Consider the following 17,191-nt stretch of genomic DNA (forward strand, 5'->3'; position numbering starts at 1 on the left):
GAGTTCTCCGCTGGCTCGTAAACTTCGCACAGTAAGACTTTGAGGGATGGGTAATGCCAAAATATAGCCCCCTTGTTGAACTTTGACCCCTAACTACTGACATGGAACCTATCCAAGAAGCTCTTTAGCCTGCTGCTGGTGCATATGGAGGGATTTCTGCCAGAAGTGTACTCATAATGCAGCTAGCGAGACCTGAAAGCTCAATCAGAGAATCCGTTTTTTGGCTGACCATATGTATTATAACCTATTTAACTGGATCTAAATGACTTTGCACTAGAAGATTTAAGATTAAAATGTCAGAATTAACCCAAAATTTGGTCTATTGTATCCACTCTACCTGATTGTCTGCTGCATCTGTAGTCGGTCGGGATCTGAGGCTGAGAAGGTTGTCAGGCTGGTACCAGCAGGGACACCCTCCTCAAAGCGGATGTGTTTCGGGTTCGTAGGGAAGTAAGGGGGTTCATTGACATCCTGGACAGATATGGTGACCCCAGCTGTGGACTGAAGCGAGGACTGGATCCCACTGGCAAGGTGGGCCTGGTTGGACACGACCACCGTCAGCATGAAGGCACGGTTCATCTCAAAGTCTACTGGCTGGAGGATGGAAGGAAGAGTTAATCAGTGTGAGAGAGGAGAAGGTTTGATTGAATTAAAGTGGCTTAAACATTATAAAGCTGTTGGCCTTCAGTCCTTCTCTTGGTAAACAGTCAAGGCATTTGTAGATAATTTGATTTACTGTAGTATGAAGGATCAAATTGGGATCAAACCGTGTCATTAGTTATATGCGCCTGAGCACTGGAGCAACTGGAGCAAATGCATCTCCATTATTCAATTTTGAAGTTATGGTTTTGCTACCCCGCTTTTTTGTATCATCACACAGTCCCCACAATCAGGTGATTATGTTGAAGCAGTCTATATCAATGATTATTTTTCAAATTTCAGCAACGGACAAAAACAAGTAACAAGCCTGTAGTTAGTTCAGTATAACCCATCACTGATTGATCAGAACAGACTGGTAGCACAGAGAGAGACAGAGCTTTTCTTTACAGCCTGAAAGTGTCTGAATTAACAAACAATTAAATGTTCAGCAGTTCAGTGACTCATTTAAACATCTACAGACTACTTTGCTTTAGTTTAAGTTATAATCAGACTTTGGATGGAATTATTTTCAAATACGATTACGCACCTCTGTTTAATGATCTCTCCTTTCATCCAGGCGCTCTGTACTGTGCTTTCATTATTATGATTTTTCTCTAATTTTCTCATACAGGGTAAAGAAGTGCACGTTTACTCTACGGGGTGGTTTCACAGTAAGGTCTAGTCCTTGACTAAAATGGCCCTTTGATGTCTTGCACAAGTCCAATGAGTTGTGCATTAAAATAGCCCTGGATTTGAAATAATAAAGGTTAAAATGATCTGTTTTTGAAGTTATGATTAATATTTCCTGTATAACATTACAACTATATCAGCTAGTGTTGCTAGTGAGAATACTTACCACTAGAACCAGTGTGTAAAATAAAACAGATGGGATTGGAATTAAATAGTTGTTGTGAGACCATTTCACTCTTCCAAATTGTTTGTACTTTGTTGTAATTTGAAGATTAAAAAAAAAAAATCAAACATGAAATAGCCATTTTTCTAATAACCATTTCTTGTCCTGATCTACCCAATTATATACTGTTCTTGATGAATTCTTGGTTTTCATAGCACACTCAATCTAACTAATCTGGACTAACTAGTGCAGGTGGTTGTTTCTCTTCCCAGATGTTAAATGGTGTAGAAATGCAGGAAATGTGTTTAAAATTACATTTTAGTAGAGTATAAAAAATATAAAGCAGGTACACACAATAAGAACTCCTGTAATACAATCCAGTACTACTCCACCACAAATAACAGCGTTACAGAATATCGCACAGGTGAATAATCACCACAATGACTGTTTTACATTATATGACATTACATTATTATCTATATTTATATGTTGTTTATTGCATAATTATCACTGTATTGCATTGTATTGAGTATGTCCTCCTGTACACATAATTTTATCCAGCCTTTTTAGTGGGAAAAATATAACAAGAAAAAAATGTTCTTATCTCATTTGGACAGTGATTAAAACACCATTATTACCATTATTCCTTTTTATATGCAAAGCTTGTCAAGAATTCAAGCATTCAAGTGTGTACTGTGAATATTATGTTCTTTGTAGTGTTAAAACCCCTGTCAATGTTTCTTTCTCCGCCTGTGGCCAGGGAATCTATGTTGAGCCTTCTGGATGATACGAACAGATGCTATGTCAAGTGGTTCCCTGATGAATTGGACTCATATTCTTTCTACAAAAAACAACCAACACACACACATACACACATCCTGAGAAGAGTTAGCAGGGCTGAGACTATTCAGGTGCTGTCATTGCTCTGCTTTTAGAACGAGTCTGTGTGTGTGTGTGTGTGTGTGTGTGTGTGTGTGTGTGTGTGTGTGTGTGTGTGTGTGTGTGTGTGTGTGTGTGTGTGTGTGTGTGTGTGTGTGTGTGGGTGTGTTTAGGTGTAATCTACAGGGTGTTTTGCCAGCTGAGCCTAAACCAGAGTGACAGTTCCGTGCTCCCCTAATGAAGACTACACGATCAGGTTCAAATGACAACAACAACAAGCAAAGAAATAAAAAAGAGAACAAATATGCTGCTGGTAGGTACTGCTGGCACCTTTCTAAATAGGCAGATGATGATTACCGCCGCAAGGCTTGTGTCTGTGGTGTGTGATAGTGATGTTAATGACTTTGAGCACATCTGTATGGTGCATTGCCTGAGTGTTATCAGTGGACAGTGGTAGCATCGCTTTGATATTAAAAAGCATTTGTAATCAGGCAGCTTGGTTGACAAGGGCACTGGAGTGGATGTGTTTGAGTGCGTGTAAGTTAGTGTTATAGCTTGTATGTGCACGCACATAGGTATGAGTAAATGTAAGCACACGGATGTGTATTCATGTGTGACCCCATGGTGCACTGGAAACCCATTTGCAGGCTAAACACGCTCAAGGCTCTTTGATCTACAGCCAGTGGTATTCAGAGCACAGGGGGGTCTAGAGTATAGCTGTAGGCTAACCAAAAAACACATAGACACTCACACAGGCCCTGAGGGAAACCAAAGGGGTGAGAGGTCAATAACACAACTTCCATCTTTTGCCCATGCTACATCCTACATCTCCTCTGTATTGCTATACTCGTTCCTCTTTTTTCCTTTTACCTAATTTGCTCCACCATACTCCAACCTCCTATCCCCATGTCTTCTCACCTTTGCCCCCCCAACACTCACTGTGATCTATGCTCTCTGCCGTCTGTATCTCACAATCCTCGGAAATCTATCTTCGCCTCACTTCACTCTTCCCCTCCACACCCCCTGTCGTCTACTGTGCTTATCATAAGCTGTGATTTACATATCTTAATGACTCATTCGAAACAAGCAGCTCTGTTTGTGTGTTTTTTATTTATTTACGCATGCTTGTTTGTCTACTGGCTCTATTACCATGCGCCAAAATGAGAATGCCATCTCATAAACTCTCCAAAGAGTGATGTAAATGCGTGAGATGTTCTGGTTAAGACCTTAGCCCTTATTTACAGAAGAACTCAGGACCCTTGTGGGAGATTGCCACATACCTGGTTGTCAGTGTGATTCGATGTGCCTGTGCTACCACTCGCAGATACCTTAGTAAAAATAGGAATTCCAATGTAGCACCTTTTTATGGCTTCTTGACTTTACCTATCTCATGTTGTCTGATGTGAACCATTCCAGCTCCCTTTCCCTGAAGCGAGCCAAAGCCTCTCTGTTTACTTGTTGAGACAGTCTATTTCTCATTCTTCCCAGGGGGTGTCCTGTCTCTTATTTTATGATTCCCAGATAACCTCCCATGGGTCTTGATGGAAGCTTATGGCTACCCGGCTGCCTGCTGAATTTTACATCAGGGAGTGCGAGGAATGGATTATAAAAGGCAGTCATCTAGAGATAATGAAGAGAAGCAAAATGCCAATGCTCATTGCTCAGGGTGCTGTGGGAATTATAGGGAGATGTTATTGCTGTTTTTCAAACATTATTGTAGGATAGGAGATGAGATTTGCAGAAGTCACATACACGAGAGAAGAATACCCCCGGGTCCTCAGGGTCATGCCAATAAACAAGTTATTTCTACAAACCACATGTGACATGATGAACACATTTACAGTGAGACACTCATGGATGAACACACAAATACAAATCCTGAAGGCTGAGGCAACCAGTGGTGGTTCGTGGCAAATATTACTGCGGAAGCCAGTCACCTTGGTATGGAGATCATATCGTCATATAATGGCGATCATATGGTGATAAAATCTGAATATAATCACATGGATATATGATAGTTACTTGCCTTCACAAACTAAAATGAATGAGTGCCCTCACTGAGGTAATGCTTCACATGCGCCTTTATATTCTGTTCTTAGCATTCACAAGACTTTAGTGGAATAAAAAACTAAACGAGATGCGATTTATTTTTTGTCTCCAAATACTGTTCGACACATGTGTAGACTTCTCACAGCCATAGCCACTGGTATTCAGTTACAGAGGAATTATGTGCATACCCCTATGATGGGACATCTCCAACAATATGACTGCAATCAACAAGAAACAGTACGATTTGCTCAAAGACACATGGACTATCATACACAACATGATGCTGCCTCTGAGTTTCTTCTCATTATCTAAAGAATAAATACATAGCTGAAGGTTGTGTATAAATATTACAATTAATTGGATATTAACACATTGTTACTGCGTTATGTTGCTATAATGGCCCAGTGGGTGGCACTAGTACAGAAACTATGCACCTCTTGTGATAAGAGTGGATGCCGTTTCTGTACAGTAACAGAATTAAGTAATTAAGACAACAATTAAGTGATCATGCTCCCCAAATTACATATAAATTATGTATGTAACCTTTTTGCAAAATAACAATAATAATTATAACAAGAAAATATTTTTTAAAAACAACAACCAACATTATCAAAACAAAGGTTACTTACTGCTAAACATAGGTGACTCACTGATGTTAGAAACGTTTGCCAAATCAACAACACTTCGTTGCATGGGTTGTTTAAGGAACAGCTTGACTTATCAAACAGGAGGCAATGCCTCAATCTGTTGGCTAAAACTTCAACTATTTTTCACCAAGGGAAGCCAGGCAAAGCTGGCCTCCTTGGAGCAATGCATTTAACTGACCACTAGACAGAGCAGAGGACATCAACGATACATTGTAATGCACGCAGTAGAGGTTTACTGTTTCCTGCAAAGAATTGGCAAAAATCAGTACAAGACACGTGTTGGGATAATACATTTTGTTTTCTTTATTGGAATATATTTATGGGGAGGCCAGGCAACAGGACGCACATCTACACTCTATTACTGTCCATTTTCTGTATTTTTTCCTGTTGGTAAATGGATTAAAACCCTCTGGACATCTTCCGTCTGAGAGGTTGAATGCTAACATAGCGGTCTGTTACAAGACAAAGCTTTCTTGTTGCTGTCATTTACCACAGCAGCTAGAACATTATGAGTGAATAAAAACCGTTGCCTTTGTAATTGAGAAATCGATAACTCATTTGCTACAGAGGCCTCGCCAGCCATTGTGTTTAAGTCTGTGTGAGTGTACTGTATGAGCTGTTTCTAAAGGGCGCAGCAGCCTACAATTCCTCATTTGGACAATAAGGGGCATTTGAAAGGCACAGACCCCAGCCTGTCCCTATTTAACTCTGTAGTCTATTATTATTTCTTGACTAAATCCGAGGGGATCTGACATTCAACAGAGAAAAATAAATGACTTTTACAGTGACCTCTATAAGGCCAGAGGCTGAGCATGGTCTGATAGAGTGATGTCTTACCTTGACAACGGTCACCATGCCATCGTTGCTTACAGGGTCGGTGCGAATGGAGAAGTGCCCGGATGGGTCTCCACTGATGATTCTGTAGATGGCATTCCAGTTGGGGGAGTGTGGTTGGTCGGCATCTATTACAGTCAGATTAGCCACCACAATATCCACTCGGTTCTCTGGGACCTCACCAGAAAACTGTAAAACGTAGAGTAAAATGTTACTTTGTGATATATTGCTTCAAAATATCTTTATTGTGACTGTAGCTGAGGTCTTTGGGGATCTATTGAGCCATTTGAGTGTTGACATTTCTATAAAAAGCCACTGAGTGCCTTTCTCTCTTTTCATTTTTTTCCTCAATAGAGGCAGTACTCATTTCAGGTTTTCAGGTAGAGTAAATTTGACGATACTGCTTTCCCACTGCTGAGTAGTAAACACGCAATAAACACAGTTGCACACCAGCAAACACATGCACACAGGAGTGTTGTTCCAGTTTCAGTGTTCCCCATCCTTGATGAGAAATAATATTCTAGTTCTTTGAAAGCCAAAGTGACAAAGAAGGAGAAAGGGGATGAGCAGTAAGTATTCAGCAGTGGGGAGGGTTAAAACAGCTGTTTGAGGGTATACGAGTAGCTTTCAGTTGTCCCCTTGCTGTACAAACACATGTGCTTTGTCCTGATAAGCCTGATGAGGAGTGAGCCGCCGTCTGTCATGTGTCTGTTATAGTGGGGATTGATCAAAGCCACACAGGCTCAGGGGATAAAGCCCACAAAGACGAACCAACAACAGCCATGACTGTACAGCTACCCTGTAAAACACAAGTCGACTGCAGCTCCACCTACACGAGCAACCCATCAACTCCTAATTAATCATGCGAGGACAGAGGGTGATCATGATGCCGTACCTTCACCTCATCTGGAGGCAAGAGGCATGTAGCCTCATACAGTCACAATGTCACCATGGGTAACAGGCGTGGAAGAGCCACTGAGCCGCTTATGTGAGTGTAGGATATCAAAGAGCAAAGCCCCAGACCAAACACTCCAACGGACCATAATACTCTGCCTGGCAACCCTCACAGCAAACAGCCGACAGCAGCGGGAAGATTAGGGGGCTGCATCAGGAGAGTCATTCAGAGACTCAATGACATTCTTAAGACAACAGACAAGTCCGGGTGGTCCTGATGCACTGCCTACACTGGATAAGTAGGCAGGCTGTCATATGTTTGTGTCAGTGTGAGTGTATTATGTGTGTGCATGTGCGGTTTATTACTGTGGTTTTGTTGAGGGACGCCCCAATGCCAATTCAATAAAATAAAACTTCAGACATGGCTCTTGAGCTCCTAAGGGCCCTTGAGCAAACAGTATACAACTGGGCAAGTGTTAACCAGATCTGATGGGTGGACTATGAAGGGTCTATCACAGCTCTTATTGTCAATACCCCAGTTTATGATTCCTCCTCTCATTATTTCTTGATAGGGTTGGGGTGAAATATGTCTTTATTTATTTGTCCCATAGGCAATGTTTGTTCCACAGCAGTTTAAGCATCACCCACACTCCATCTTCAGTACAATCAATTAGCAAATGAAAGTGTTGAAAAAAAGGGTATCATATAATACTGTGAAACAACTTTAGGAGGTACAATAAGTCAACTATGACTCCCAAAGAGCATTGCAGTAAATTAACTTCAACCCCTAAACTTAAAATTATATTGTCTATTATATGATAAGTACATTGATAAGTGCCAGGTCTCCAGAAAAGCAGAAACTTTATCACCCTCACTCCCTGGATTGGCACATACAGGCTACTGTACATTCACTAGTTCTACATTATGTCTATATGACCAATTAAGTGTGTGCTGTGGGGGTCTGCTGACATCAAATATCACAACGCTCAGCTGTTAGAGATCCTCTGGTATTACGTTGCCCTTCAGCACCACAAAATAAGAACAGAACATGACAATTGCAGTTGACATGAACAATTTCTAAGAGACAATACGCTTTCCTATCTTTAATAGTATTCAGGCTATACTTAGGAGTAAACTGAGAAATATTAGCACCAACAGTTTCTTTTTATTCTCCAGTCAACTTTATAGTTTTCTCCTTAAGGGTTTGTGGGGTCAATACATTTTTGGAAAAAGCCTTGGGTTTTGTTCTCTTTCTTTCACTCTTTAAATGATTTATAACTGACTGCTTTGACTGCTATTTTTTAGTGGTTTTGGGGCTGAACTGCAGTGGTGTTTGTTTCAACAGTAGATTTTTGTACTGTGGTGTTTTTCAGCAGAGCTTCAGTTTTTCTCTGATCAGGTAGTTTTTCTTTCCATGATGTTGTCCCAAACTGCTGGACTAAAGGAAAGCAGTGGCAGGCTCTTTGATCATGATTGGCACCAAGTGCAGTTGGCTTTCTCACAGCACTTGACAAAACACCTCTTGCCAACACCCTCGCCCTTCTGTCACTATTTTGGCAGTGGGGCAAGACTAAATGAGGCAAGCGGAGGTGAGAGGAGAGAGAGAGAAGTGACAAGGAACTTCATCATAGGAACTTTGTGAGGACGGTGTAGGAAGGAGGCCAAAGAAACACTGCAGTAAATCCTGCACAGAGATCCCTCTGATTGCATGATTGTAGGTCTCTTACATACAAAACATCCCATACCGTATGAGATACAGTCATTGCTGCTGTATAATGTATGCATAAACAAAAGAGATAAATAACTTTTTATATTTTATCTCATCTATTTGCGCCACAGAAATAATGCAAGCATGTGCACCCTGAATAAGCATCCAAAGCCCTCACATCCGTACACAGACACCACCCTTTGCCGCCTTGAAAAATAGGCCAGCCTCTGATAGGCGTGATGAAAAATTAATCATCAACATTAAAGACAAATTCCCCAAACTTTATATTTCTATGTTTATTGCAAACAGTAAATATTTGCATAATGGCCTGTATTCTCAACAAAATGGCTTTTATGTTATCCCACCACTAAAATGGGTGATTTATGAAGGGAGTGGGTAAAAGTGCTTCGTTCATCATGGCTCCAAAACCTCCACTAAAGTTTATCATCAATATCCATGATAGTATTAACTTCCCTCTGTGGCGATGATGGAAATGCACTTAAACACGGTGGAATACAGTTAGAGAATATTAATCTATTACTGGCCACTATCATCAATACGCCACCATCAGTGGAAGACATCTAATGCAGAGAGGGGGATGCCGAGTCAGGAAAGGTCTCTGATTTACAACAGGGCATGTCTATGCTTTATCACTGCTGCTGGAGAAAATAGCTCACGAGACCAAATAATCCTTCATTCGTTCTCCTCTCGCCATCATTCTATCATCACTTTTTCTTCTCCCCATTTTTCGTCTTGCAGTCTGCGTGGTGGTCCACTCATCAACTCCTCTCCCCTCTTTGTTCTTTTTCGCCTCTGTGTGTTCTTTTTTTCCTGAACTGCCCTTTCTCTGTACATTTCCTGCTGTGTATGATGTAGCAGCTCTCTGATGAGCTCCATGGCTGACACATGCTTAAAGCCAATGCTAACTCATCATCATAAGGGTCTTAATAGCCCCCAGGGCAAATGCTAATGCTAACTCCGACCCTCCTGCACTGCTGATACCGCCTCATCCGCTATTCCTTCTATTGCAGAGCTAAGCACCTTATCTACCCAACAGGCCCAAGCTCTCTTCATTACAGACAAGAAAGCACACATATTGAATAATTCACCTGAACACCTGACGCCATACAGACAAATAGAGACATTTTTCATCATAACATGAAACTAGAATGCAAACAAATGGAGTCCACCATGGCACTTTTTCTTCACTTCCCTAAACAAATGCATATTACTGCCACATCAAATAAGACCTTTTTGCTCTTGAGAATTTCAATCAAAATTAACATATCTGAACCTTTCCACTCTCTGCTGTCAGTAAGAAATACTGCAGCCACCTCACCTGAACATTTTAAACTGCAAATGTCCAGAATAAGATTAACCCAAGAGGGAGTAGAATGAACAACAACTTTTAAACAACACTAAATCTCCTTCCTCACTAATTCAGTCAGTGATGATTCTGCTGAATTGTGATACATTACGTACAGTACATTACTTTGGACTTTTAATTTTTACCTCATTCTCAATAATGACCCTCTGTAATGTAATCATCATTCTAAATATCACTATCACGACAACAACCATTAACAATTTGCTGGCTCTAGTTTTCTTGCTGATGAAAGTCAATGACATGGATTAGTTATTTCCTTGTGTGTGTGTGTGTGTGCATCCCCTACAAGGAAATGAGTGAGTACCCTTTGCACTTCACAGCCCTCCCCCTAACTGTCCTTGTATAAATCTTCCTGTGTAATGAAATAACAGTGTTATCATTTCCTTTCTCCTTCCCTCCTTCCACCGCTCCCTTCCTTTTCATTCTAATTTCCATCTCCTTCTAATTCCTTCTTTCTTCTTTAATATCTTCCCCTCTCTACATTGTTTTATTTCTTTGTCTCCAACATACTCATCATTTCCACCCTCCTCCTACTTTCTCCTTCTTTGAAATGTTACCCTTTCCCATTCCCTTGTTTGTAGCAACTCACAGTTCTGGAGGTCAGCATAGGAGGATTGTCGTTGATGTCCGTGACAGTGATGATGGCAGTGGCCGTGTTGGAAAGGCCAAAGTTCAGGTTGCCCTCCATGTCAGTGGCCTGCACGATGATGGTATACTGGGACACTTTCTGTAAGGGCAAAAAAAAGAAAAGAAGGAAAAAAACAGTTTTTCATGAGTAAAAAGCTCTCTCTTCCTTAAGTCTACAGCACACCACAGACTATGACTCCCAGAGGGAAAAAAAGCCTGTGTGCTTTTCTATACCAGCTGTTCATGGACTTATTTGAAACACAGAATCATAAAGGTGAAGTCTTTCATTCGAGTGAGTTGAAACCTCCTCAGTCGATTGTAACCAGACTTCACACAATGTGAAGGCTACACTATGAAGCCTCCCCGTGGGTATGTCATCAAAGACATCACTTACTCAGTGCCACTGATGGACAGATGTGAAGACAATGATCCAACTGACAGAGATTAATAGACTATCTATGGAGCAATAATATGAGGGAATGATGAATGCGATTTCATCTTTTGAGATGACACAGTGTCACTTCGATGGAAACTGAAAAATATGGTTCTCTTATTTTATAGTTGGGTGCATTTTTGTTCCTCTTGATGTACATCTCCCTTGCTAACCCTTTTCCCTCCATCCCTCACTCTCTTCACCGCCATCCTCTTTCTCTTCTTCTGTCCCATGGTGCAGTTAATGGGCTGCAGGAAGGATAGAGCCTGGGAGCTGACTGTCTGGATAATGGGTTTTGTCTCTGAGATTCCCAATTACATTCCCAGTGTCTCTCTCACCTGCTAATTACTGCGTAAATATCCCAATTAAGCCAGGACGCCACATCGTGAGGATTAGACAGCGCCTCTCAGTTTCTCTCATCTTGATGCTAGACGAGATGCTGAACTCCAACCTTGTACAAACACCCTCATTAACACCCGTACACAAACAGGAGCACCCACAGACACACATAAACACACACATATCAGATAATAGTCACTTTTGGGGACATTACATAGACTCTCAATCATTTCATTGGGACTTACCTTAACCCTATCCTCTACTTGCTTTTGTCCCCAGTAGGACAAGCCATTCCCAATTGTCTGGTCTTAAGCCTTAAATGTGTCCCCAAAAGTAGCCTAAGACAGACCATACACACACGCACACCTCTCTTTCTCCATATCTTGTTTAGAGGCAGTGCTTGCTTGACTGTCCCATCAACCAGTGTACAGCATGTACACAACACTCTCACTAATTAGACAAGGGAGTAATTATGTAGAGCTCCTCTGAACCTCTCAGCATTGCAACAACACCGCAGAATACTCGGATTCCTCTGGAGGACTGAGGTCTGTTACTGTCAACAAGCTCTTAAAAGTCCACTGCAGACCGGTGGAAACCTTTAGATGAGAATCAGTGTGGGAGTTTATAAAGAAGAGGAAGAAGACATTTCAGAAGTGAAGAACAGAGGAGAGGATAAGAGACAGCAGGGGATGCAGCTTAGGCGCAAGGGAGGACTACCAAAAATAGATGCCTGTGTGGTTTTTTTTGTTTTTTTGTAGTTCCTAACATCTCCAGCACCCCAGCCAAACAGAGAGAGAGGGGAGACACAGTAACTTTCAAAGTTTCAAAGGGCCAAAGTGCTGACTAAAAGTAGACCGGGGAAGCACCACAGAGTGCTGTGTAGCATCTTCCTGTGAAAGTTGTGCACAGTATATAAGTTCTAGTTCTAAGTTTTCTTTTCTGCTCTCTAAGAAAAATGTTATAGGAACACAAAGTGAATGTATGAGTATATTCATAAAATATGTTTACAAATATAACTGCCAGGGGTTATAATTGGGGTCCAAGCAGATTAAGGCTTGTTCGATTCAATATGACCACAATAAGCGCTTGAGAACATACCACATGCATGAGCAGAACAAGAATCTAGTCAGTTTATACAAGTAAAGAAGAATTTGGTTTACCAAAAGATGTTAGTAAAGCATATGTTTACATGATATGTAGTGGAGTGATTTTTAAACTCCCCCTTAGTCAAATCCTTTAGGTGGATGCTGAGGTTGTGGTGGTGGAGCTGAAATAGTGGGCAGCAATACCAATGAAGGGCAGCAGTGGCATTGACAAGGCAGAGGGAGGGATGGTAAATTTTGCAGCTTAAATAGTAGGGCGTGTTTGGTAGATGATGTGGAGAGTGAGGCATATCATGTGTGTATGTAGCAGTGCAACTTGAGTGGACTTTCTGAGCTAGCTTGCAGGCGTCACTCCATTCCAGTCAGACAACTCATGTTTGAACTGTTTATTACAATAGCAGAACATATTTTGAGTTTGATGTCTAGGCTCCAATGTCATCGCTCCCTGAAGATATGTTTACATGAAATGTTGGGGAGTAATGATTAAATATCTTTCCCCCTAAAGGATTTGGAGCCTGACGTTCTTGACGTGAGGGTTCTCCTATGTGTGGGCCTAGGCACCAGCCACCGTGTGGCCTTTCCCCATGAGCTCCTCCGAAAATAACAGAACACTCTATCTAGTGAAACTGCTATGTTTGGGCCTGGCACCAGCTGCTGTGTGGCCATTCCCCATGAGCTCCTCGGCCATGAGGGGACTATGCTATCTTGTGAAACTGCTATTTGTGGGCCTACACACCAGCCACTATGTGGCCATTCCCCATAAGATCTAGTGAACAGCCGTCCTCCTGTAAGTGCAATGACAACAGATATGAAATAATACAATTAGACAACAAAATAGGTATAAATATGTATTAATGCATTACGGGGTGCAGGGGGCTCATGAACTTTTGCATGGACAGGACCTCTTTCTTATGGAATCTGACATAAAGTTGGTAAGCAGAGGATAACCAGCAGCCTGGGGATTTTAGTGTTGAGGTAGGCAGATGGAGAGCTGCAGTAGCTGTGCCAGTTCTTAGGGGGTTAGGGGAATAGCATTCATTGGGTAGGCTTCAGCTCGGGCAGAGATCACACAGCTTTGAGAAGAACCAAGACCTCAAGGGTTTGCAACCATCATTGATGAACAGGGCTGCTGACAGATGGGTCAAGAAGTGATAAGGCAGGAATTTCATCATGGAAGAGAAAGGACAAAAAGTAGTGATGATAATGATAATTTGGGTGCCTTGGCCTGACTTTGAGTGTTTCAAGAAAATAGAGTACATGTGCTCTTCTTAGGTTAAACCAGAGAAAGGGAGATCATGCTGAGGATTAACAGAGAGAAACCTGGTTCTACTTTCACCGCACCTGAGAAACTTATAGAAGACCATTTGCAGAACTGCTTCCAACATTATAACAATATAAACTGAAAAACGACCTTGCCTTAACCTTGACACCAACTTATGCACTATGAAATAGTGAAAGGAAGTATTTTATCATTGACTGGAGGATGCGCTTTTTCAAGGCTGTTGAGGAGCAGCTGAATGGTAAGATTCCCAAGAAGGCTCTCGGATGCTGGTTCTCGGCATCAAATTTGAATCTGAATCCCTGCTGCATGGTTTTGATACTTTGCATTTAAAGACTGCAGGATTCAAATGAAAGCACAATTTAAATGCACAACCTACAGAGATATCTACTGGTAAAAAGGAAGAGAAGAAAAACCATAATAATCTTAGACTTTAACTGTGCTTTTCACTAAACCGAGTCTCATGTAATAGGAGTACAAAAGATCCTGCAGAGGAGTGGTCATGCTTAATGGAGAGTCATCTGATGGAGTGGAGGATATGGCATGCTGGAATGAAAGTAACTCGCAAAATGACGTTATTGAGAATGCATGCATGACCAAGTTAAACGTTCCAGGCTGTGTATCATTAGTATATTTGAACATCCCTTATTATTTATTTCTACTGTAGCAAAATTATCAAAAAAGCGCCATAATTTGTTTCCTGGTCCATCTGCTGCTGCATAGTGAGTTCGTGACAACTGGGTAAAGCTCATAACGAGCAGTGAATTTGTAATCATTGTTAAGGGACAAAATTTCAGTTGGCCAGACATCTGCAAACCATTCATTATTGTAAAATCCCCCAAAGCCAACAGAGGGGGCCGCATCAGTAAAATACTGGAGGGAATCCAAAGCGTCCGTGAAGTCATTATAAGAGGCCTATGTTTTTGTTTTTTCTGAAAGAGGTACATCTAACTTCTTGAACAAGGAAAAATCGACTATAAAAAAATCTAACAAATGGGAATTTGCAGGTGTTGTAGAGAATCGAGTCAAACACTTCTGACAAGGTGTCAAAAGTTTCAATTTAACAGAGAAGTAAAACTTTGAATGCCAAACATGACATTGCGAGGGGTTGAGTGGCATGGCATTGAAGACATCTGCAATGTCTGCTTTTCCCAGCCCTGCAGCAACCCCTGCTGACTTAATCATTTGCACAGCATTGTCTACACTTGTACATGTGGGTACAAGTGTAGAACAAGGAACACGTTTCTTGAAGAATTAAGGTATTTATACTCTGATACCTTTTTAACCATTTTTTTGATTTGGTATTGAGTATATCTACTACTGGCTCCTTGAGGGCAGACATGGGTCACTTTTGGGAGCCAGCATAGACCTGATAAGGATCCTTAAACAAAACCGGTGATAAAGTAATTGACAAAGCATCTATAAGGGTGATTTGAAAGAGCTTTGGGAGAGCTGGGACACTCACTGGAGTCCAAAGATGATTCATATTTATTTCGCCAATTTTGCAGGACAGGACCTCCTGGGACACAGAGCGGAGGAGGCTGTATCCAAGCCAACTAGACACATGCATACATTTACTGTTAGAAAATGTACAAACATTCTCATTGAAATGAATGCAGAGAGGAGACATAAATCCTGAGAGAAAAGGCACCTGTTGCGTTGATGGATGACTTGCAGAATTTAAAACTGAATTTCTTGGCTGAGGTGGAAATTTCAAGGTGGACAGTTTTTGCACAGCAGTGCTACAAAAAGAGAGAAGTTGTGTGGGAGAAGAAACTGCAGATGGAGTAGGCTGGAATTTTGTGCACAGTAAAATGTCAGCTCATTAGGGGCAGGTCGGCTACAGACCAGTCTAGTCTCTGATTAAATTTTTGGATATACACAGTAGCTTTGGCAGATATATAGATGCTAAGGCAAAGGTTTCTTTTATGTATAGGCATTACACCTCTTTTCTGTAGCTTTAGCTCTGGGAGGAGTGCTGTTTAAATTAACGGTGCTCATGTTGAACTCTTGGGCATCAGCGGAGCTTTCTTGAAGGTAACTGAAGACCTCCTTAAGGTTAAGGCCAGATGTAACTGAGATATTGTGGGTAAATAACACTTCCAGGATGCTGCGCACAGGCCATCCGGCAAGTTGTTAGCAGGTGATGTGGGAGCTGTGGCAGACAAGGGGTGTCTGATTCATTCTTGGAAAAAACCTAGACAAACTGAGCCTAGGTTTTGGGGATGAAGCCAACTTCACATGACACAGCGACCAACAGAGCCAATAGATAGGATGGCAATCGCCAGAGTAACAATAACAGTCTGCACTTTGAGAAAACTGAAAGAGCAGGCAGCAATACCACAGCAGTTACAGCAAAAAAATGTAGACAGAAATGAAGTAAGTAAGAAGGTTAAGTTCAGGGTTGAGGATTTAGGCATGTAGTCTTAATTGTAAAGGACCAAAACATTAGAGAAACAAGCTGGTAAACACCCATTCACTTTCCCCAGGGTACAACCCCAATTTCACGCTGGTATTAACATTAAATGGATATGTGATCTGGATAAATACATTTGATCATAAGTCTTCGTGTTTACACCTGGTATTGACAAGCATTCTTGTTATCTCCGTTAAGCATTCATTGTGATTGGATCTCAATATGTAAATAAGGTAGGTGGGGCTGCATTATTTGTCAACAAACATGACACATCCCCAGTCAAGCAAAGTGATGCTGCTCTAGGAGCTCTATTTGTTCCTTGTCTGAGGCATTTAGCAAGGCTAGTTTGAGATATCAGATAGAGGCAGAGTTGATGACTTTTCAACTAGTTGCGCAGATGTTTTTCTTAAAAAGATCTCATGCACATTTCAGGTCTATATTTTTATTCTGAGGCTGTACTGGGATATTTTTGCATGATTTACAGTAAAAAAAAACAACCCAAAAAACCATAACACCATCATATCATCATATATTCAGAAACACATTTATCTTATACTGGCCCTTTATGCAGTGCCTCAGCCTCTGTTTGAATCTTGTTCTGATTGGTTAGGTCTTTTGGTAGACTTTTGCCGGCTCAGGAGGCTACATGAACAAATTGTATTAGTAGGATATTACTTCTTTTTCTTGCTCTTTACTTGAAATCTAAATTCTCAAATACATCTGGGCATGTTTGAGCCTGAATACACTCTGAAATATGTGAGTGGGTGAGTGGACAATGTAAACAACCTATCAAATAACCTTAGCAACAAAGGCTGTGGAACCATTTGATGGAGAAGTAGAAGTAACTTTTTCTTCTTTTTTTTCTTTTTTTAAGCTTTTTTACATACTTTCACCTTAAGTTTGGGAAATTTGATATTTGATGTTTAACATAGACATCTGACATTATAACAATATGAAAATAACAAAATCACAAAAAGCATGTCCCCTCTAAGAATGTGGGCAATATCTACATATTGCATTACACCTCCAGGCTGACATCCGGTGACAATGCAAGCCTGGATGTAATCTATCTAATCTATCCATTCTGATCACAATGCATTCTAC

The 17,191-nt window shown here is 41.1% G+C and overlaps 1 protein-coding gene across 1 annotated transcript in view; it reads right to left on the minus strand.

Annotated features, from left to right (window-relative positions):
- Positions 1-17,191, minus strand: part of LOC133987214 (cadherin-4-like) — a 235,213-nt gene that overhangs the window by 14,701 nt on the left and 203,321 nt on the right. The window contains exons 9-11 of the mRNA XM_062426509.1: positions 10,480-10,617; positions 5,905-6,090; positions 338-594 (exon numbers count right to left, since the gene is read on the minus strand). Of these exons, the coding sequence (XP_062282493.1) occupies positions 338-594; positions 5,905-6,090; positions 10,480-10,617 (581 nt within the window). The remainder of the gene's footprint in view (positions 1-337; positions 595-5,904; positions 6,091-10,479; positions 10,618-17,191) is intronic.

The sequence above is a fragment of the Scomber scombrus genome, chromosome 10, assembly GCF_963691925.1.
Source record: "Scomber scombrus chromosome 10, fScoSco1.1, whole genome shotgun sequence".
NCBI lineage: Eukaryota > Metazoa > Chordata > Actinopteri > Scombriformes > Scombridae > Scomber > Scomber scombrus.